General features: G+C 58.9%; 1 protein-coding gene across 5 annotated transcripts; it reads left to right on the top strand.

Moving 5' to 3' along the window:
* The first annotated feature begins 467 nt into the window (after nt 1-467).
* On the top strand, nt 468-21,155 carry NADK (NAD kinase). 5 transcript variants are annotated; one of them, XM_060013041.1, is made up of 13 exons: nt 468-545; nt 1,137-1,289; nt 10,362-10,583; nt 11,592-11,675; nt 15,333-15,462; nt 15,763-15,871; nt 15,964-16,049; nt 17,130-17,232; nt 17,592-17,746; nt 17,917-18,016; nt 18,087-18,256; nt 18,912-18,994; nt 19,411-21,155. In XM_060013041.1, exons 2-13 carry the CDS (start codon nt 1,231-1,233, stop codon nt 19,622-19,624), a joined length of 1,515 nt encoding a protein of 504 aa, XP_059869024.1. In that variant the 5' UTR covers nt 468-545; nt 1,137-1,230; the 3' UTR covers nt 19,625-21,155. The 5 variants fall into 5 exon arrangements, with proteins under 5 accessions (XP_059869024.1, XP_059869054.1, XP_059869033.1 ...); XM_060013071.1 differs by lacking the exon at nt 1,137-1,289 and having other exon boundaries at nt 483-545; XM_060013050.1 differs by lacking the exon at nt 468-545 and having other exon boundaries at nt 1,216-1,289; nt 18,099-18,256.
* Nucleotides 21,156-22,438: the final 1,283 nt, after the last annotated feature.

Raw genomic sequence — 22,438 nt, 5'->3', positions numbered from 1 at the left:
GATGGAGGAAGCCACAGCCCCCGTTTTCTCATTTCTGAAATGGGGAAGTGCTCCTGCCTGAGGTCCAGAATGGACAGACTGCCATGATTACAGCCACACACCTGCACAAGTTCCTTTTAGAAAGGGCACAGGAAGGGTGCCTGCTGTGTGACCTTGGCTAGTTACCAGGCCGGAGCTGCCTTCTCTGCAGACTGTCCCTGCTCTAGAAGGTTCTTGGGAGGCCTGGCCAAGCAGTAGTAGTAGTATGTTAATGCTCATATCCAAAAACACAGCTCAAAAGGCTTTTCTCTTCTGTGGGTGTGGCTGGGGGGTCACTTTGGGGAAGCGGTTGGGTTTACAAAATAACCAGATGGGGAAGTTACGGAGCTTGAGAAATCCCCCCAAATTTCCGCCATCCTTGCCCCCCTTTCCACTCACCCTTGATAACCCCATGGCCCAGTGGTCCCAGGACAGCAGTGACAGGTGTCCTTTGCTGTGCCCAGCTGTGTTCCAGGTCTCTCAACACAGGGCGAGGAGTCCCGGCCAGAGAAGACTGTCAGCGGCAGGTATGGGGGTGGAGAAACCTAGAGACCACGCTGCTGCAGGGGGCTCCGGTCCACACGTGGCCTGAGCCAGGCGCTCTGTGTCCCGGAGGCCCTGGGGTAGAGAAGGAACAGTAGTAGCTGACAGCCGACCGGGCTCATCCACAGTGGCCCTGCATCAGCTTATTCACAGACGCATCCCAGGAGCTAGGCACACCGCTGGGACACTTGATTCAATGCCGTGGTGGTGGGTAACGCGTCAATTCAGCACGCCTTGGGGGAACCCACCGTGCCTGGACATGGGGGCGCGGGGGCGCAGCTCCCCCTTGGCCCCCTTCCTCCCTCCTCTCTGGGTCCTCCAGTGAGGGGATGGGGGGAGGGAGGAAGAACAGTGTTGGCAAGTCACCCTCGAGGGGCCCTACTTGAGACGCCCGGCCCAGGGCCCCTCAGGTCCAGGTGGTGTGCAAGGACTCGCCGGCCTGCTTGGGGTGGGCGAGGCCCACGAGGGCCGGGGCCAGGCCGCTCCCTCCAGCTGTGCCGGCAGCCGAGGGGCGCAGTTCTGTCGCAGCTGCTCACACCGAGTTTTGGTTCCGAAAACACTTTCCTTCTAAGCAGGGCCACACCCTGGTGGTTACGGAGCCTGCGGCGGTCGGTGTCACCATTGGCGGCAGCCGCCGCCAGCCAACCTGACCCGCGGGCTAGAGGAGCGATGGCGGATGGGGGCGGGGCGGGGCCCGGGTCCAGCGAACGTGCTTGGGACACAGCGTGGTGAGTGGGGACCAGGGGTCCTCCTGGGGCCGGCGCTCCTCCCCACCCGGCGGCCCCCAGCACGGCCCCCGTCCTTGCCCCCCCCCGCCCCACCCTCCAGGCCTCCACTCCGCCCCCAGTCCCGCCCCTAGTCCCTGCCCGGTGTCCTTGCGGGCCGCCCCACACGCGCGGGGCGGGGCGGGCGCGGAGCGCTTGCGTATGGCTCCGGAGGCGCATGCGCGCGGCAGGCGGGGGCGCGCGTGCGCACTGGCGGCGTGGCGGCATTGATGCTAGGCGGGCCGGCGCCGCGGGCCGGGTGGCCGTGGGGCAGGGGGTGGCCATGGGGCAGGGGGCGGCCGCGGCGCCGGGGACCGGCTAGCGACTGCGAGCGGCGGCGGGGCGGCGGGACCCGCGGGCTCGGCCCGGCGAGCGAACGGTGAGTGAGCGGCCCCTCGGCCCGGCCCGCCGCCCGCGGTCGTGGGGTCGTGGAGTCGTGGGGTCGTGGGGGCGGGGCGGGGGTCGCGGGGACGGGGGCTGCCCTGCCTACCGCGGGGTGTGGAGCCGGGAGGCGCTGGCCGGCCGCCCCCTGCCCCGGGCGCCCGCGCAGGCGTCCGGGCGGCCGGACCTCGCCCCCCGCGTCCGCGCTGTGGGGCGGCTTGGCGGGTCCGGCCCTCACGCGGAGCGGTCAGTTAGGGGTCCGCGTCGCGTTATTTATCCTCGGAAGGCGCGTTTGCGCTCCGAGCCCAGCGCCCACCCGACCACCCCGGAACCCCTGGTCACTGCCTCCCCATCTGGCGCGCTCTGGTCCTCGTGGGGGCCGCCTCGCCACAGGGTGCCGGGCCTGAGTCGGGTGGTCGTCACTTCCTGCTGGACGACGCGCTCGGCTCCGGCCGTGACCTTTGCTCTGCCGCGGGGACCCGCGGACCCGGACAGGCAGGTGCGGTAGCGCGGACGCCGGCCCCGGGTTTCAGGTGCTCCCGGGCCTGCCGTGCAGGTGGGCGTGGGGTGGGCTCGGCGGCGGCGCCCCGGGAGATCGCTGGGCGCTGGAGAGGAGGCCCCGGTAACCCGCAGGACGAAGGGGCGGGCGGTTCTTTACGGGGGGTGCTGCCCTTGTTACCGAACCCAGGTCTGGCTGCTCGCCGCTCGAAAGCCAGTTCTCGAGAGATAGATCTTGGTAGGTAAGGAAAGGTTGCTTTATTTCGGAGGCCAGCAAAAGGGGGGGCGGGGAGGGCGGATGCCTGTCCAAGGGCCCTGCCCCGCCCAAAAAGGGGGCAAGAGCTTTTATAGACAGAGGGAGGGGGCTACGTGCAGAAACAATGCAGTCAGCTCTGACGGTCATCATGAAGCTGGTCATCGGTGGTCTGACCAGCGTCATCTCGATGTTTTAGGTAGAGTTACTCTTCAGTTCCAGGGTCGGTTTGTTTCCATTTCCTCGAGGCCAGCGCCTGGTCCTCATGTAGTTCACTTCTTCCACCTGGTGGGGTTTCAGTGTCTACAAGACGGCTCCCAGGGGAGGGCTCCGAATATTACCTATGGCCCTTAAGGGGGAACAGAGGTCCTTGACTTTGCCTAATGACTGCACTATTATTATTTGGTCTCCTTTGACTGTTTTTCTCTGTTTCTGTGTTCTCTCGCTTCTCTGATTAAAGCTATTCTTTGGCTCAAGGTTTTCCACAGACAAAAGGCGGGCGGAGGACTCGGTGCGGGGAGGACCATAGGGCCCTAGGGGCTCCGCTTCACCCTCAGGTCGGGCTTCTTTTCGGCCGTGGCCCCGGCACAGGGCCGTCTGGGGTTGGTGCTGCCTGCCCGCCTCCTGACCCGTGACTGCACAGCGCCGAGTTCGTTGCGTAGGAACGGGCAGATGCGTGTGCAGACAGTTGGTGAAGAGGTGCTGGGGGGCTGTGTGTAGCAGAGCCAGGTGCCCAGAGCGGCACAGGCCTGTGTTCCTCGTCGGCCCCGCGAAGGGGGCCGCCACCCTGGGGCCCCCTCGGGTCCCTGTGCGGCCGGGCTCTGCCACTGTGTGCGCCCAGTTCTGTCATGTCCTTGCCGGCGCGGGCTTCACTTACTGGCGGGAGGAGGGCAGTGTGCCTCTCCGTGATGAGTGCTGAGCCTTGCTTTGTCATTACTTCAACAGGCATGTGTTGAGGGCTCGCAGCGGACATCACATTATTGTGTTTATATTCGTGTGCACGACTTTTACTGGCTGGCAACCCCACCTCTTTGGGAACTACTTTTTTTTTTTTTTTTGGCGGTACGCGGGCCTCTCACTGTTGTGGCCTCTCCCGTTGCGGAGCACAGACTCCGGACGCGCAGGCTCAGCGGCCATGGCTCACGGGCCCAGCCGCTCCGCGGCATGTGGGATCTTCCCGCACTGGGGCACGAACCCATGTCCCCTGCATCGGCAGGCGGACTCTCAACCACTGCGCCACCAGGGAAGCCCTTTGGGAACTACTTTATGTCTGCATACTTTGTTATTGTGCTCCAACACATTATTCCTATTAAAACTTCCCAATGCAGAAGTTTTTTAAAAATCAGATTTGTGCTGTCGGGAACTTCAGTGAGCTTGGATGGAGTTAAAATTTCATCCTTTTAAAACGTTAAAATAGGGCTTCCCTGGTGGCGAAGTGGTTGGGAGTCTGCCTGCCAATGCAGGGGACACGGCTTCGAGCCCTGGTCTGGGAGGATCCCACATGCCGCGGAGCGACTGGGCCCGTGAGCCACAGCTGCTGAACCTGTGCGTCTGGAGCCTGTGCTCCGCGGCAGGAGAGGCCGCCACAGTGAGAGGCCCGCGCACCGCGATGAAGAGTGGCCCCCACTCTCCGCAACTAGAGAAAGCCCTCGCACAGAAATTAAGACCCAACACAGCCAGCATAAATAAATAAATAAGTAAATAAATAAATTAAAAAAAAAGAAAACGTTAAAATAGCAAATAAACTTGGATTAAGTGTGAGTCATGATTTGCCATTGTCACAGAATACACTGTGGAGATAAATCTCAAAAGCTGGTTTTCATATTTAATATGATTATTATTTTTTTTAAATTTTATTTATTTTTGGCTGTGTTGGGTCTTCGTTGCTGTGTGCAGGCTCTCTAGTTGCGGCGAGCGGGGGCTACTCTTTGTTGCGGTGCGCGGGCTTCTTATTGCGGTGGCTTCTCTTGTTGCGGAGCACGGACTTCAGTAGTTGTGGCTCGCAAGCTCTAGAGCGCAGGCTCAGTAGTTGTGGCGCAAGGGCTTAGTTGCTCCGCGGCATGTGGCATCTTCCTGGACCAGGGCTCGAACCCGTGTCCCCTGCACTGGTGGGTGGATTCTTAACCACTGTGCCACCAGGGAAGTCCCAATATGATTATTTTATAAGTTAGTTTATTACTTAGTCATCAAACTACTCTTTGTAAATAAATATTAACAGCTTCTAAATAATTTGTAATAGTTTTTGAATACATTTGCCTTTTGTGGTTTTGATTGGCTTATCCCTTTTTATTAACTGTTTGCTCTGAAATAACTATAGACTCACAGAAAGTTGTAAAAAACAGTGCAGAGAAACTTCTGCACCCTTTCCCCTGCTTCCCAGTGTTATCCCCTCATCGATAGCACGTGAATGTAAACACTGTTAACTGCATTACACCCCTTACTCAGCCTTCACCAGTGTGTACGTTTGCATAACCACCACCGCCAGTGCAGGCTCAGAGCTGACCGTCATGCCAGGGAGCCCCACCAGGCCTCCTTGCACTCCCTGGCAACCAGTGATCTGTCCACGGCGCCATCATTTTGTCATTTCAAGGAAGTTGTGGAAGGGTCTTCCCTGGCAGTCCAGTTGTTAGGACTCCACGCTTCCACTGCAGGGGGACTAAGCTCCCAGTCTGGGAACTAAGACCCCGCATGCTGCGTGATGTGGCCAAAAACAAAAAAAAGAAAGAAAGTTGTGCAAATAGGAACGTTTATCATGTGGCCATATGGGATTGTCCTTCTTCGCCCCACAGAGGGCCCTGGGGTCACCCAGCCTGTTGCAGTGTCAGTGTCTGCTCCCTCTGGTCGCTGGGTCTGCTCACCAGCTGGGGGACACTTGGGCTGTCTGCAATGTTTGGCTGTCGCCAAAAAAGCTGCTGTGAACGTTCATGTGCAGGTTGTATGTGAACATCAGGTATTTCTCTGGGATAAATGCCCAGGTGCAGTTGCTGGGCTGCATATTTCGTTTTTATAAGAAACTGTCAGGCTTCTCCAGAGCGTCTGAGCCTTCCGTGTTCCCACGGCGACGTGTGAGTGGGTGTCTCTCTAGCCTCTCCAGCTTTGAGTTATTTAGCCTTTCTGACCAGTGTGCAGTGACATCTCATTGTGGTTTTGATTCCTAACTGCTCGTGATGTGGAGGGTCTTTTCGCGTGCTCATTCACCCCGGGCGCACCCCCTGTGGTCCGTTCCTCTCTTTTGCCCATTTTCTAATCGGATTATCTGGTTTTTTACCAGACATTTTGAGATTTCTTTATATTTTATAGATACGAATCCTCTGTTGGATATCTAGTTTGAAAATATTTCCTCCCCATCTGTAGCTTGTTTGTTTTTTATACCCTTTTAACAGGGCCTTCCACAGAGCAAGTTTCTAATTTTAATGAAGCCCAGTTTATCAACTTTTTTTATTTTTTATGAACTGTACTTTTTATATCATGTACAAAAAAAATTCTCTTTCGCCCTAGGTCCCCAAGACTTCCTCCTGTGTTTTACTTCTTTATTTTTGGCCACACCGCACAGCTTGCGGGACCTCAGTTCCCCCCAACCAGGGAGCGAACCGCTGCCCTTGGCAGTGAAAGTGCGGACTCGTAACCACTGGACCACCAGGGAATTCCTTCTCCTGTGTTTTATTATAAAAGTTTTATAGTTTATGTTTGATATTTAACGTAATCCATTTTGATCCATTTTGAGTTAATTTTTGTTTCAGATGTGAAGGTTAGGCTGAGGTTTACTTTCTTGCCTGTGGATGTAGAATGACTCCAGCACCATCTGCTGAAAAGATTCTCTTTCCTTCACTGAATTGCTTGTGTGCGTTTGTCAGAAATCAGTTGAGTGTACTTGTTCTGTTGGCCTGTGTCTGCCTGCGCCAGCGACACAGTCTTGATTGGCATAGCTGTAGAGTCTTAAGTCAGAGAGTGGACTCGTCTTCCTTTACCCTTCTTTTTACTTTTTTATTTTATTAGTTTTGGCTGTGTTGGGTCTTCGTTGCTGCACGTGAGCTTTTCTCTAGTGCGGCGAGCGGGGGCTACTCTTCCTTGCGGTACGCGGGCTTCTCATTGCAGTGGCTTCTCTTGTTGCAGAGCACGGGCTCTAGGTGCGCAGGCTTCAGTAGTTGTGGCATGCGGGCTCTAGAGCGCAGGCTCAGTAGTTGTGGCACACAGGCTTAGTTGCTCTGCAGCATGTGGGATCATCCTGGACCAGGGCTCAAACCCGTGTCCCCTGCATTGGCAGGCAGATTCTTAACCACCAGGGAAGTCCCTATCCTTCTTTTTAAAACATGTCTTAGCTATTCTAGCACCTTTGCCTTTCCATATATGTTTTAGAATAAGCTTGTCCATATCTACAAAAAACTCTTGCTGAGATTTTTATAGAAATTGCATTAAACCTATAGATGAGTTTTGGGAGAACCGACATATTTACTATGTTGAGTCTTCTAATCCATAATCAAGGGTGTCTCTCAGTTTATTTAGTGTTCTTTGGTCTCTTTCATCAGGGTTTTTAAAATATGTTCAGCATACAAGTCCTCTGCATGTTTCGTTAGATTGCATCTAAGTACTTTTTAGGTGACTGTGGATGATACTGTCTTTAATTTCAGTCTCTACCTTTTTTGCCTCGTTGCCCGGGCTCAGACTTGCAGTACAGTGCTGATGAAGAGTAGTTGGTTCCCAGTCTTATTTTTTCACCATCAGGTTAATGTTAGCGGTAGGTTTTTTCTAGATGCTCTTTATCGAGTTGAGGAAGTTACCCTTTATTCATAATTGCTGAGAATTGTTACCATAAACGGGTGTTGGATTTTGTCCAGTGCTTTTCTGTGCATCAGTTGATGTGATCAGCCTGATGAAATGATGGGTTACATTCACTGAGCAGGCTTTGCATTCCTGGAATAAGCCCCACTTGGCGATTGATCTGTTCTTTCTAAACATTATATGTTGTGTCCCCATTAAGCATGTGTCAGATAACACAAAGTATTACCCCAAGACTCAGAGTACTGTAATTCTTAAACTACAAGTAGAAGCTCGACATGGCATCACCTGAGTATTTAGCTGTAGAATAAATTAAATTTCAGCAGTTGTCCCAGGAGTGGTTGAGGGCTTGTTGGGAGTGGTTTGGGCCCTGGGTAATGTGCTGCTCAGAAGACCCCTGCACTGCCTTGTAGGTGGAGGTTGTGGGAATGGGGGAAGTCACTAACTTTTATCGTTTGTAACATTGTTATTTACAAATAGAAATTCATCTCAACCATTTAAATGAGAATTACTTTGAATGATTTCTTCCTTTGGGTATGTTGCCCATAATATCAAACAAAATATGTAAAAATCCAGTGATTATAAAATGAATTTTAAGCTTTTTGAACATTTCAGCATCATAGGATTTAATTACCTTCTTATCCGTATCTTCTCAGGGTTATAGTGATCTTACTAGGTAGTTATTTCTGTACCTTCCTGGGATGACAGAGTTTTCCACAGCCTCCTAGGATTACAGCATCACCTGCCCAGCACAGGCTGCAGGCCCAGTGGTTTTAGGGCAGGCCTTCCTTGCAAGCAGGTCTCAGCCTCTTGCAGCTGGGGCTGTGCCAGGATAGTGGTCTTCAAGCTTTGTTTGGCCAGAGGTTTGGCATTATTGCCTATAATGATTGTCTGTTGATCTTTCGTGTTACTGGAAACTGGGGTATGCCCTGATAGAAGCTTATTTTAATTTAGGAGGGGCTAAGTCAGAGGCATGGTTTCCAGAAGACGAGGAGTGGGGTCTGCAGGGTCTTCTCCCCTCCCGGGACCCTGGGCCAGCTCGTGCCCTGGGCCTCCCTTTTGGGTCCCGTCGTCTGTGTTCACTGTGGTCAGGCATGAGGAGCTTAGGAGTGCTGGCCCAGATGCCAGCTGTGTCACCTTGGACTTCGGTCCCCTGGACCCTCCCCGCAGGGCTCCTCGCGAGGGTAAGTCAGGCAGTTTGAGTCGAGTGCAGCGACAGGGCCTGGCCGGGTCGGTGCGGGTTCTGCCGCTCCCTGGTCGTCCTGGTCTGGGGTAAGTGTCCACATTCCTGCAGCTGTAACCCTGGCCTCCCTGGCCTGCTCTTCCTTCTTGCACAGATAGAGGGACGCACAGCCTTGTCTTCTTACTTATTTATTTATTTAGGCTGCGTTGGGTCTTCGTTGCTGCACGCGGGCTTTCTCTAGTTGCAGTGAGCGGGGACTACTCTTTGTTGGGGTGCGTGGGTTTCTCCTTGAGGTGGCTTCTCTTGTTGCGGAGCGCAGGCTCAGTAGCTGGGGTGCACACACAGGCCCAGCCGCTCCGCGGCATGTGGGATCTTCCCGGACCAGGGCACGAACCCGTGTCCCCTGCACTGGCAGGCGGACTCCCAACCCCTGCGCCACCAGGGAAGCCCTCTCAGGAGCTTTTTAAAACTACTGATGCCTTTGGTCAAAGTCAGGTGTGGCAGGTGGAGGTGGGAGATGCAGAGACCCCGTCACCTTTGACCTTATCGTAGAGGCCCCAGGCTTTTCTGGAGTCCTTAAACTTTCTTTCTGCCCTTCGTGCCGTCACCCCACGTTGTCCCTTCTGGTGCTGGCATCTGCATCGTGGTCTCTGTCGTGGTCCCTGCCGCGATGGCCCTGTTTCCCTTGCTTGTTCAGGAGGTGACGTGAGCCGTTGGCAGGCTACCCTGCTGGGTCTTTCTGAGCGAGGAGTCCCGCTCTCCCTCTGCTTCCCGAGGACAGGCAGGTCCTGAGGCCCCAGCAGCGCGTGGCACAGCCGAAGCTCTTCCATTAGTCAGCAGTTCTCTTAGGAAATGGCCTTTGGCCCAAGTTTTTCAGTGAGTGTAGTTCTTTTCATCCCTTGTCTAAACTGGCTTATTTATTGTTGCTTTTCTCCAAGCTCTGCTCTTCTTTTTCTACTTTTCAACCTACTGATTTCTGCCTGTATTTTTGTCACCTCTTCTGCCTTTCTGAGGCTTGTTTTATTCCTTTTCTAGCTTCATTGACTTAGGCCTCAGCTCATGACTCCTAATTCCCAAGGATTTCAGCACAGCTCAGTGGGGGGCATGGACTTTGGGTTCATGCTTACCTTTTCGATCCACCGTCACGGTTGTTTTGATACCTCTTTTGAGCCCTCAGTTGGTTAGGAGAAAATTCAAACATTCCCCAGTAGTTGGAGGACTGTTGTTTTGTTTCTGCTTCCATCCTTTTTTTTTTTTTTTTTTTTGGTACGTAGGCCTCTCACTGTTGTGGCCTCTCCCGTTGCGGAGCACAGGCTCCGGACGCGCAGGCTCAGCGGCCATGGCTCACGGGCCCAGCCGCTCCGCGGCATGTGGGATCTTCCCGGACCGGGGCACGAACCCGTGTCCCCTGCATCGGCAGGCGGACTCCCAACCACTGAGCCACCAGGGAAGCCCTCTGTTTCCATCTTTTCCTGCTTTACTATGTTGTGGTTAGAAGATGAGGGTGCCTATCTTTACTAGTATTTGGAAGTTGAACTTTTCTTTGAGGACCAAGTACGTCGGTTTTGGCCAGTGTTTCATTGGCACTGGATTAAAGCGCAGGCTGAGCTCAGTGGGTGCCTGCTGGTGGTCTTATCAAGTATATTTAGCCAGATTTTCTGGGCCGAGAGGCATTTAAGACTGCACGATGGTGACTGCTCTCTCATGAAAGCGTGCACCCCTTGGCACGTGGCCACACCGCAGCTTGGTAGACCCCTAGCTCTTCTGGATTCACTAAAAACCACAGGTAGATTCCCGAGTTCTTAAATATCTTTGGGATGGAAATAGACTATTTGCCAAGTCCTTTGGTAAGTTGGACATGAGTCATTTTTCCCGACAGGGCGGGTGTAGGTGTGTGTATACGTTGTTCTGTACACAGATATTTACTGTATTTTATTAAATCAAGGCCTCCGCGGTTTTCGGGCCGAAGTCCTCCTCGTCCATCGACTACAGAAATGGAACAAGAAACAGTCAGCGGGAGCGCGGAGCTGCGTGCAGAGGCGGCCTCCTACCGCTGCTCCGCGTGCCATGGTGACGAGGACTGGGGCCTGGGCCACCCCATCCGGGGCCGCGCCAAGTCCCGCAGCCTGTCGGCCGCGCCTGCCCTGGCCAGCACCCGCGAGTTCAGGTACCAGGCCTCCTCTGGGCCTGCGTGGGCGCTCAGACACACGAGGGGTGGGCGCGCTTGCTGCCACAGCTCCCAGAGGGCACCCCCCACCCACCGTGCCCACACGCTGCGCAAGGTTGAGGCGCGTGGGTGGGGCCCGTGTGCCGTCAGCGGCACTGGGCAGGCCGGGCGGGCTGCGGCAGTGGCAGCCTCAGAGCCGTGAACGCCACCCGGGGTCTTGGGAGGAGCTGCCCGAGCCAGCACTGCCGCAGATGCAGGGGGCCCGGTGGACGGCACCCTCGCCTGCTGGGCAGCGGGCGGCCAGCTCCCAGCAGAAGCTTCCGTGCAGAGTCGTGTTGTCCTCCCGTTTTGGTGTCCCTGGCACTGCAGGGGGTGCGTCTCCGGGCGGGCGGCCTTGGCTGCTGGCTCTGTGGGGTGTCATGCCCGAAAGGGCGTTGAACCTGGTGTGGTGGCAGCGGGTCAGAGGTGGCCTCCGTGGCCACAGTGCCCTGTGAGTCACTTTTCAGTTATTGGAAATGTTGGGTCACTCAAGTACTGCCTGTTTTTATTGAGAGCACAACTCAGAATGAGTATTTTTGTTAGAATCTTAATCTGGATAACTTGGGGATCGTTTCTGAAGTCTTGATTCCCAAGTATGGGCCCAAAAGCTCGTCTTCAAATAGACTTGCCCAGTCAAGAATTCACATTCCCAGGCCCTTCCCCTGGGTTGAATCCCCTTGTTCTGGGGTGGGGCCTGGGCACCTGCACTGGTTTGGGGTCCTTGTTCTAAGGAGTATTTCTAAGTGTGCCCCCTCTAATGGCTACACGGACAGCATGTAGCCCTCCAGCCAGAGCTCTGGGGATCAGGGCAGGGTCTTCCAGGACTGTCACATCGGTGCTGGGCAGATGACGGAGTTTACATCATTTGGATTAAAAATATTTTGGAGAGTTTAACACAGTCTGTGCCTTGTCTACACGTGTGTGTCTTTCAGCCGACTGACGGCCCCTGCCCTGTGCCTCTCCCCACAGGAGGACCCGCTCGCTACACGGGCCGTGCCCAGTGACCACTTTTGGACCAAAGGCGTGCGTGCTGCAGAACCCCCAGACCATCATGTGAGTCTTCTGGGAGGCTCCACAGGGCTGTTGTCCAGGGGCCACTGGACTGTGGGAGGTTCTGGCTCGGGGGGCAGTGAGTGTGTCGGGCGGCTTCTGAGGCCCCAGGAGGCCACGCGGCGCCGTCTCCGACTCGCTCGGGGCGAGAGAGTGGGTGCGGCCTGCTCCGTGGGCGCGGTGGGTCGGAGGGGCCTCGACTCGTGTTTAGAGTTAATTTGCTTTTTACAGGAAAAGCTCTAGGAGAGAAAAATAATGTATTTCATGCTAATGCATTTGGTGGGTCAAATATGTTTCTCTTAATTATTATTGAAATGCAGAGATGTCAGTTGGCATTTTTGAAAAGCTGAGTTTACTTGTTTGAGAGATACCCTGACTTGCGGGCACAATTTTTTTTTTTCCTTTTCTTTTTTTTATGTAAGCTCTGTATTTTAGCGACAGCCTGAGGGCAGTGCAGCTTGGGGGCCCCTGGCCGTGCGGTGCTGGCTGAGAAACTATTTAGAAGCGAAGCAGTTCGGGCTGTTTCACTGGACACTTGAACTCAGCTCCCGTCTCTACCCGTCCAGCACCTCCTCCAGGTGCTGGATGGTTCCAAAGAGGGGAAAGCTTTGCTCCTTTGCTCTGTGTTGTGTGTGTCCTAGGGGAGAAAACACTCAAATGGCTTCGTGGCCACAAGAGCTTCGTGTTGAAACAGCAGAATTCCAGGTCGGCCCTGCCACTGTGCCTGGCGGTGGGCTCACCACCGAGTGGGCCGTCTGTGCCCCCTTCTTCTGGGGAGCCATGGCGGGTTCACCTTCTGGGGGGGGTCAGACCAAGGGCCCAGGTGGGCTTCTGCGACTCACCGTCGGGGGGCCTTGCTCCCTGCAGCTGTCTCCCCGTTCTCAGCACTGGCCCAGTGGGCAGATGGTGCCGGGCCCCCGGGGGCTGCTGTGCCTTGTGGACCCTGGTGACCCAAGGGCGGCCTGGGTACTGGGGTAACTGGTGTCAGTGCCTCTACCGTCCAGGTGCTGCCCTGGCTCTCTAGTCGCTGCTGCTGGACGCAGGCAGGTCCTGCCCACCTGCGGCACCCACCCCCCAGTGCCCCACGTTTGCACTCCGCACAGCATCCACACTGGTAACCAGTCCCCCAGGTGCCCCACGCCCTGCTGTGTGCACTGCCCCAGACTGCCCTGCCTTGACCTTTTACCGCTGCCCGGGGGCCCCTCCCTGCCCTCCCTGGTCTTGGCAGTGCCGCTCCCTCCTCGTCACTCATGGCTCGGCATAAGTGCCGCCCTGGGTGGCCTCTGGCTATCCAGGCTTAATTGGCTGTCAGCTGCTCCCAGCCCATGTCACAGGTGTGTGTGTGTTTTGGCCTCGTGAACCTCGGGTGGGGTCTCGGGATGGCATCTGAGCTGCTCCCCGAGGTCAGGTGGGATCGTGGGGAGGGGTGCGCCGAGCAGAGCGGCAGGTGCTCCAGAAGCGTCTCCGAGGCCCTGCGTCCAGCACAGTCCTGCCCTGGGAGGACAGGACTCCACTCTCCATCTTGTCCCTGGCGCTCCCAGCACCGTGGCTGGTGGGGCAGGGATTATGTGCTGACCTGACTTCCCCAATGCTGAAAAGGAACGTACTTAGAGGAGTTGACTGCAAGACATGCACTTCCTACTTCCTTCTCTCAGACCTCACCATGAATGTGTATTTTCTGTTATGTTGAAACATGTGGAATTGCCAACATCTGACGCCTTTGGCTTTTGAGACAGGGCTCAGATGGGTCCCCCGCTGAGCTGTCAGGCATCCCTGCCTCCTGTCCAGCCCCCAGAGCCTCTGTGCCAGGGAGGGGCCAGCACCGCTCTTTGCAGTGATCCAACAGGAAGTGACCAGTTGGTACCCGAGACAAGCCGATGGCGCTGTGGTGGCTCTGGCTGGGCGCGGCTGAGTCTCGGGTCTTGAAGGGCCGTGAGTCCGGCCCACCTGGTCAGTGGAGGGGGGGCTTCATCATCCACCTGGGCAGCCAGGCAGACTTCCGCTGACCCGCCTGCCCTCCCTCCAGGCCCCAGGGCCAGGTGGAGTGGCAGGAGGCCCGCGAGTGCCCGCCCCTCCACCTGCGGGCCCCTCCCACGGGCCAAGCCGGTTCCGCAGCCCAGCGCTGTCGTCTGCGGCTGGACAGGGCCCATCCTGACCGCCCAGGGCGTCAGAACTTGGCGCCCAGCCTCTGAAGAGCAGGCGTCTGAGGTCTGGCCTCTTTGCTGTTAAAGGCGATTGGACAAGAGGATGGTGTGAACAGTAAGAAGATCAAATACAGTTCGTTTGGTTTGATTTTCATTTTAGGAAGTTCTCTTGACGTGTTGTTTTATGCAACCTTAACAAGTTGCAGTATGTTTTGCTTTCAGCTTTGAGGGCACAGAAATCAGGGCTGTGGTGCCGTTGCACATTTGGGGAGTCTGGGGGAGGTGGTTTGCATGGCACTCCTGCTGTCAGTCAAGCGTGACCGAGATGCTGGGCACCAAGCGCCGCCCTCCGCTGAGCCGCGCGTGTGACCCGGGCTGGTGGAGACCCTGGCAGAGGAGGTCATGAGTGACCCCTGCCCTCGCAGAAACGCCTGGAAAGGGTGAGTGATGGTCAGTCAGTCCCAGCCTGGGGCCAGGGACCCACTGCTCTTTTCATGGTTCACGTCACGGTTTGGAGAGTTGCTGTTGGGGTCGTCAGGTTTTCAGGGGGGCCGCAGCCACAGGGTGTGACCTGGAGCAGTTGTCTTGATTGGGGAACTTGCGTCAGAAGGGAAGTCACTGCCTGCAGCCCTCAGGACTGTTTCCCAACAGGCGGAGGGGTGTGCTGCCAGGCCGGGCGGGCGCCTGCCGGGTGCCCACAGCGGTCGGAGTCCTGGCAGGGCTCGGCCTCGGGACCTCCGCCCCTCAGGGAGGGTCTGCTGCCCGCGGACCGTGCCAGCCCCCCAGCGCCAGGGGCCAAGGCCGAGCGCCACAGAACTTGCAGAGCTGTTGCTGGCAGGCGGGCCCAGCTGACTTTTTTTGGATTTTGCTTTTATTATTTGAGCAGGTTTAGGTTTAGGTTCGCAGCAGAAGTGAGGAGAAGGTACAGAGATTTCTCATGCCCCCCCCCCCGCCCCCCCCAGCCAGCCCTTCATCGACATCCTCGCAGAGGGTGCACCTGTTACACACGACGAACCTGTACTGACACATCGTGTCACCCACATTCCCTAGTTGACACCAGGGTCCCTCCGTGCGGTGCGTCCTGTGCTTTGGACAGACGTGACAACACGTGCCCACTGCTGAAATCTCTAGAGCCGTCTCCCTGCCCCACATCCTGCCATTGACTTTAAAACCGGGTGGCTTTTAACTGTGAAAGTTACGGTCACCTGAGTTGCTCACACAGTGGTGTGGACGTGGGGCTGTGCCCCTCTTGCGAGTCAGCAGGAGGCCTGGGTCCCCCGGGACAGAGTCCCCATCTGTTGGGTCCGGGTGCGTGTGGGGTTTCCTCCGCAGCAGGTCCCCGAGTGAGCCTTGTTCCAGAGGAGCCGCGGGCAGGGGTGCAGTCGGGCAGCCAGAGGGGGGACACCGCGCTGAGTGCCCCGAGCGCCCCTCCGGCTCGGGGACCGGCCGCGCTGGCGCAGGAGACACACTCCGGGGACGGCCCAGGGCCAGTGCGAACGCTCGTCTCCCCTCAAAGGCACATCCAGGACCCTGCCAGCCAGCGGCTGACGTGGAACAAGTCCCCAAAGAGCGTCCTCGTCATCAAGAAGATCCGGGACGCCAGCCTGCTCCAGCCCTTCAAGGAGCTCTGCGTGTACCTGATGGAGGTGAGCGGGGTGGCCGCGGGGCTGGGGTCAGGCCGGCTCCCGCCTGGGGCTCCAGGGCTCTGATCCTGGGGCTGCTCGAGTCAGGAGGCTCTGTAACCCAGCGTCACCGAGCCTCCAGCAGCTCAGCAGCGTGTGAAGTGAGAAAGTGGCCGCGCTTTGTCACCGAGACAGAGCTGCTGCCGCCCACCCCCCACCCAGCATCGTACAAGGCCAAGCAAGGCAGGAAGGAGGCTCCGTGAAGACCGGCCCGCCCTGGCCTGGCTCTTACCGGCAGGGCTGACTCGCCCATGTCCCTTCCAGGAAAACAACATGATCGTGTACGTGGAGAAGAAGGTTCTGGAGGACCCCGCCATCGTGAGTGATGACCGCTTTGGGCCAGTGAAGAGGAAGTTCTGCACCTTCAGAGAAGGCGAGTTGTCCCATGGGGCCTCGCCCATGTGGCCATGCCTGGCAGCATCGGGGGTGTTTGACGGCTCTTCTGTGTCTGCCTTGTTTTTCTAGATTACGATGACATCTCCAACCAGATTGATCTCATCATTTGCCTGGGAGGAGACGGGACCCTGCTGTACGCCTCGTCGCTCTTCCAGGTGAGGCCCCCAGATGCCGCCTGAGGATGGCGAGGGGAGGCAGCGACACAGCAAGTTTGCAAACGATACCAAGTGCTGCATCTGCTGTCCGGTGCTAGACACTGTGACAGGCCAGGCGTTTCCATGCACCTCGAGGTGCCGGTGCACCAGAAGGGGGGGCCTGAGGGTGGGGCTGGGGGCGGGGCATGGCCTGGGGGCGGGGCATCCCCCAGAGGAGCCGGCATGTGGGGCCGAGTTGGTGGATGAGCGTCCGGGGCAGGTGAGGGCAGCGGCTGCAGGCCGAGTGTCCGGGGGGTCGGGGGAGCTCTGTGGAGGCCGCAGACCGCCAGGGTCTGCCCGGGAGCCCACCCTCACGCTCCTCAAGGCAGGGCTCCTGGAGTGACCAGGCCGAGGTGTGTTAGAAGGTCAGATGTGGCCTCCAGAGAGCGGCCTGGAAGTGGGCAGAACGGCCAGCAGGGCAGGAGGGTAGGGCCCGGCGGGGCCTGGGGCCTCACATCCGACGGTGTGAACCCGCTGAGGCTGGAAGGCCGCAGCGTTCGTGGCCGGCAGAGGACGAGGGCAAGGGTCCTGGGGCTGTCCCGCCTCCTCAGAGCTGCCCATTCTTCCTCACCTCCCACTGTGGGAGCCCCTCCTCACCCGCCTGCCCCTCCCTCCTCAGCGGAAGCAGCATGCGGGGGGCTGCAGTGCCGCCCTGTTAGGGTCCCCGAGTCCCATCCTAGGCCCTCTGCCCCTGGCTGCCCCCACTCCTCTCCAGCGGCTCTGTCGAGGTCTCCCCGCCGCTCCCTCCTGTCTGCCGTGGCCGGTGGGCTGGTCCGTCCCGCCGCCTCCGTTTCTCATCAGCTGCCCACAACGCTCTTCCCCTGGCCTCCCTGACTCCTCGCGGGCCGAGTGCCGTCACCCCAAGGAGCCCTGCCCCACTGCAGCACGGCAGCCCCACCGACCACGCCGGGCGCCGACCCTGCACTCCCGTGCCCGCCCCTCCCAGGGGTAGTCGGGGTGCGGGTCGCTCCGGGCTGGGGACGGCTCGGGTGGCTTTCGAGTGCACTGGCCAGCTGAGTGACTTGCCTCATTGGCTCACAGGGCAGCGTGCCTCCGGTCATGGCGTTCCACCTGGGCTCCCTGGGCTTCCTGACCCCCTTCAACTTCGAGAACTTTCAGTCCCAAGTTACTCAGGTGATACAGGGTGAGTCAGAATGTTCCAGAACCCACGAGCAGTTCTGAACATGGGATCATCTTATGGGATTTGGGGGCTTTTTTAACAATGCAAAGAGCAACACTTGAGTGTTTCGGGATTCAGAGAATTCTAAATTTTGAACGAGTCAGACGTTTTTTCTTAACAGTGAGAAGTTTGAGCTGATCACGGGTTTAGGCTACCATACGTGTCGAGTAGCAGTGAATTGATTTTCACAGAAGCACAGGGTGTTGCCCTCCATTTGGGAGAAGAAAGGGGGGTCCCTGGTCGCTGGGAGGGTCTCTCTTCCTGCGGTACCACCGCCCCCATCCCTGCTGACCTCCCTGGGTGTGACCCCTGCTGGCCCCCAGGGAACGCAGCTGTTGTTCTCCGGAGCCGGCTGAAGGTCAGGGTTGTGAAGGAGCTCCAAGGGAAGAAGGTGGCCGTCCCCAACGGGATCAGCGAGAACGGGGTGCTGGCCGCAGCCCTGGACGCAGAGGTCGGGAAGCAGGTCATGCAGTACCAGGTCTGTGGGTCTGTCCCCCACAGGGCTCAGGGCCTCGCCCTCGGGCAGGGGGTACAGGGTGGCAGCTTTGGTCTGGACACCCCCCAGCCCTGTCCTCGGGACCTTCCAGGGAGCCCAGGAGCAGCTCGGTGCTGCCCGGCCCCCTCAGCTTGCGGTGACCTCACCCACAGGTCTTAAACGAGGTGGTGATAGACAGAGGCCCATCCTCATACCTGTCCAACGTGGACGTCTACCTGGATGGGCACCTCATCACCACGGTGCAGGGCGACGGTAGGTGGGCGTCAGGCCCGCCTGGGGGCTGCACGTGGGGTGGGGGCGGGCGCTTGACCGTGACCCTCAGCCTGTCCCGCAGGCGTGATCGTCTCCACCCCAACGGGCAGCACAGCGTACGCAGCCGCCGCCGGGGCCTCCATGATCCACCCCAACGTGCCAGCCATCATGATCACGCCCATCTGCCCCCACTCGCTGTCCTTCCGGCCCATCGTGGTTCCTGCAGGGGTCGAGCTGAAGGTCGGAGCCCACCCCCACCCCACCCCCGCTGCCCTTGTCGGCTGGAGCCGGTGCGGGGCCTGCAGTGCTGACCTCCTGCCTTGCTGGGTGCCGGAGGGGCTGTATCCACCCTGGCCTCCATCGTGTGGCCAGTGCCCCAGGGGTCCGGTTGGCGGGGGTGGTGCTGAGAGCCGGGCCAGCCCTTCAGGTGGGCTCTCAGCCTGAGTGGGTGGGGACAGGCCTTGCTGGAGGGGAGGGGGGCCCACAGGTGAGGAACGGCCGCTGCCCGGCGTGTCCCCCACGGCGTGTCCTGGTGTCTGACTGGCCCTGCTGCCCTTCCACGTCCACTCTTCTTCCCCTGCCCCTTGCCCCCCACTGCAGGCCACCCCCAGACCAGTGAGTCCCTGATGTGAGCCCTGGTGGGTGGGGCTGCGTTTGCTGGACGCAGAGAGATGCGGGGGGTGGGGGGTGGGGGGCGATGCTAGAGCCAGGCCCCTGGGGCTGGGGTCAGCACGACGCAAGTTAATGTTTTCACAGCCTGGAACTGACCTTGGCACGTGGTGGGCATTGGGGGCGCCTGTGAGGTTCCTCCCGGCCGGTGCTGTCCCCCCGGGGTAGGGTCCACGGCGCTCGGCTGCGCTCAGGTAGCCCACACCTGTCCTGCTTGACCCGTCAGATCATGCTGTCACCGGAAGCAAGGAACACTGTGTGGGTGTCCTTCGATGGACGAAAGAGACAGGAGGTCCGCCACGGAGACAGGTGTGTGGGCTACGGGGCTGCAGCGGGTGGGGCAGGTGGGCTGAGGGCCCATCCCTGGTTCTCGAGAGATCGTGTCATGGACCTGTGCCTGGGGTGACGGCGCCCTGCCAGCCGTTCCCACTGCTTATCCTTCCACCACCCTGCTCCTTGGGGTCCCTCTGGACCTGGGTACGTCGAGGGGGTCCGTGGTTCTGTCCTGGGGGGCACAAGAGCACCACTGAGCCCCCAGTTCCTGGCTGTTCTCAGGACCAGACCGGAAAGTGGCACCGTAGGACCTGGGGCCAGGCTTTGCAGCAGGTGGCGTGAGCAGAGCTGAGGTGGTCCCCAGCCAGACCAGGGGGGGGTCTTGCCCTGGGGGGGCGGGCCGTGCGCTCGGCGGTTCTAGGAGGGGCCACGGTGCGTCTCTCCTGCTTCAGCGTCAGCATCACTACCTCTCGCTACCCGCTCCCCTCCATCTGTGTCCGCGACCCCGTGAGCGACTGGTTTGAGAGCCTGGCACAGTGTCTGCACTGGAACGTGCGGAAGAAGCAAGCCCACTTCGCGGAGGACGAGGAGGACGCGCACGAGGAGGATGGGGCGGGGAACCAGGCCTGCGGTCCTGCCGTCTGCACTCGGGACAGGCGGACCTGAGCGCGTTGTGAGCACCACGGGCCCAGCGCCAGTGGCAGGTGCCGCACCACGTGTCTGGCCAGAGGAAGGGCCTGCAGTCTGCCTTTTGTCGACCAGATCAGCTGTTTTTAACGTTTTAAATCTGACTTTTCTGCATTTCTAAACAAGTGAGCAGACCAGGAGCTCTGAGGTCAGCCCAGGCGCACTCACCCTGCGTGTGGACAGAGCCCGGCCCCAGGCAGGGACGGCCGAGCCTGGTGGGCTCCTTGTAGTTCCTTGTGAGGAAACTTCCATAAATCAGTCTACTGAGATTCAGAGGGGATCAGAATGAATGGGTCTATCCTATGGTCTTGAAAATAAATGTCTCACGGCCAAAAATCCTTCAGCTCCCACGACTTCCCCTGAAGCCACTCGGGGGGACGCTTCTGCCGAGAGCAGGTTGGCTGCCAGGACATATGGGTCCCCAGGCCCCGGTCTCCTCCCCCGCTTCAGGGTGACCGGCACTGGCGGGGCGAGGGTTCAGACCGCACACATTCCTCGGGAAGCAGGGACGCACCTCCCCACCCTGGAAGGTGTTCTCGATTCTGTGTCTACTTTTTAGAGATTCTTTTATTCTGAAAGTGCTTACGTACAGATTTTGTTGTGTACACTTTGAGAATTCGGCGAGAGGGGAGTTTGTGCTGTGAAGTGGGACCATCCTGTGCAGCCCGCGCGACCGTCCGGAGAGCTGGGCGACTTGCTCAGAGCGCTTGGCGGGCCGGGAGGTGTTGAAGCTGCTCTTGCTTCTCCCCGGGGGCCTGGCTTCGAGGGCGTGCCGGTCGCTCCAGCCCCCGCGCCTCCATCGCTGGCTGCCTGGGGCTGGGGCTGGGGCCGCCTGGAGTCTGGTGGGAGCAGTGGCTCGCGGGGGGCGTGTGGCCCTGGCCCCGCTTACTGTCGCCTAATGGGCTTCCTATTTTTGAGTAACTGTTTTCTCTCTGGGTTGCGTTTTCTCCTGTTAAATTGGCCAGAACAGAAGGGATGGGGGCCCGTCATTTCTTGGACTTCCTTCTGGTGGGACGGGGCCGGGGGGCGCTGTGCTTTGCCCGCTTGGAGGGTCACGGGCTGATGGAAGGGCATCCAGGGTCTCCAGGGCGGGCCCTGCGGCCTGGGCACCGTGGCCACCGTCCGTGTGTGTATCAAGTGCTGTTGCCTCGCGTGCAAGGCTGTGTGGGCAGCTCAGCCGGTGCTGGGCACGGAGGTCGGTTCCCACCCTCTGCCCGCGAGTTCGGGCACAGCGGGCAGCCCGCCCGGCCTCCCATGGGCTGAGGGGCGACACTCCCAGCTTTAGGCCCAGAAAAGGGTAGCGTTCAGAACGCAGGCTACTCGTTCAGACAACAGAGCCAGTGTAGACCAAGTCCTGAAGCGTGACAGGGAATGAACTAGGAAACTTCGGGTTTTTGAAATCAATTCTTAATGTTTCATATTGTTAATATCTTGAAAATTTGTTAAATGTTGAAAGCCTTATTACTATTTTCAGATTCTTTCAATAAACAGGCTTGTTTAAAAAGTTGGGTCAAGTGACAACTTAATTTAGTTCTTTGTAACCAACACCAAGATGCTGAGGAGGGTGGACCAGGCTTGGGGAGCCCAGATGCGCTGAGCCTGCCCTTGGCCCACCCATAGGTAGTGGGTTGCGCTCCAGCAGTCCCCCCCACACCCCAGTCACGTCCTGTCCCGAGTGCTCTGGGGTCAGGCTTCAGGGCCGGTCCTGCAGGGAGGAGCCCAAGGCCTGGGCCGAGGGTGCCCTGCAGAGGCCGGTGGGGCACGTGCCCCGGCCTGGAGCTCCCGCCTCCCTCCTCCCCTGCCGCCCGCTCCGGCTCTGGGTCTCCCTCCCTCCCTCCCTCCCAGGCCTGGGCAGAGGTGGGACCAGGCTCTTCCAGGAGCCAGAGCAGGTGCTGCGGACACAGCCTTGTGGGCTGGAGCCTGGCAAGAGATGGGACGAGCGTCCCTGCAAGCACTGCTGCGAGGCCACCGCGGGCAGACACGGTGGACGCCCGGGCAGCGGAGTGGCCCCCGCCCTCCTGTCGGGATCTAGGCGGATGCGTGGGCGCGGCCTCTTCCTGCCCAGGCGTCTTGGCGGCTGGAAGGCATCTGCTGTCCCTCCGCTGTGGGGCTGGGTGGGCGGTGTGTCCGCTGGGAGGTGCCCGTGACCACAGTCAGCTGCACGGGCGGCGGGGCAGGGCGGGGGCGCTGCCGGGGCCTGAGGCTCTCCAAACTCGAGGCGGCCGTGCACGGACCCCAAACTAGGCCCTGTTGCTCCAGGAACAGAGTGTCTGTCTACTTGAGGGCAGGAGTCAGCCCGGCCAGCTGGGGTCTCTGGGCCAGAGGGGCAGGCTCACCGTGGACAGAGACACTGCCCGCAGGATCGCGCTCCTTGGCAAAGGCTGTTGACCCCTGAACCTTGATCTTCTGGGCTTTGTGGAGCACATTGAAGAGGATGCGGAGCCCAGGTCCCAGAGGCCACAGGACAGGGGACCCAAGACGTCTCCTGACCTGGCCGGTGGGGCATTTCTGTGGGCCAGGCCTGAGGTCCCTCGAAGCTTCTGGTCTTCAGGGCGGTGGCCTTGGAAACCTCTTCTGGCCTTTCCTGGCCTGTGTCTGAGCAGCGCCGGGGCCAGACCTCACCCAAGGCCTCAGTGCTGGGCGCCCACCCAGCTGGCCTCCCCTCTCTCTCAGGTCAGGCTCCGCATCCAGCAGTTCCTGCCCCGTGGTGGCCGGGGCCTGTCCTGCTGAGGTTCCCACACCTGGGAGCCACTGAGTACCAGGACCTGGGAAGTCTGCCTGGGGGGCCAGCTG

The sequence above is a fragment of the Delphinus delphis genome, chromosome 1 (assembly GCF_949987515.2).
Source record: "Delphinus delphis chromosome 1, mDelDel1.2, whole genome shotgun sequence".
NCBI classification, from domain to species: Eukaryota; Metazoa; Chordata; class Mammalia; order Artiodactyla; family Delphinidae; genus Delphinus; species Delphinus delphis.
The sequence above is the reverse complement of the archived record's forward strand: the minus strand, read 5'-3'. Positions and strand labels throughout refer to the sequence as shown.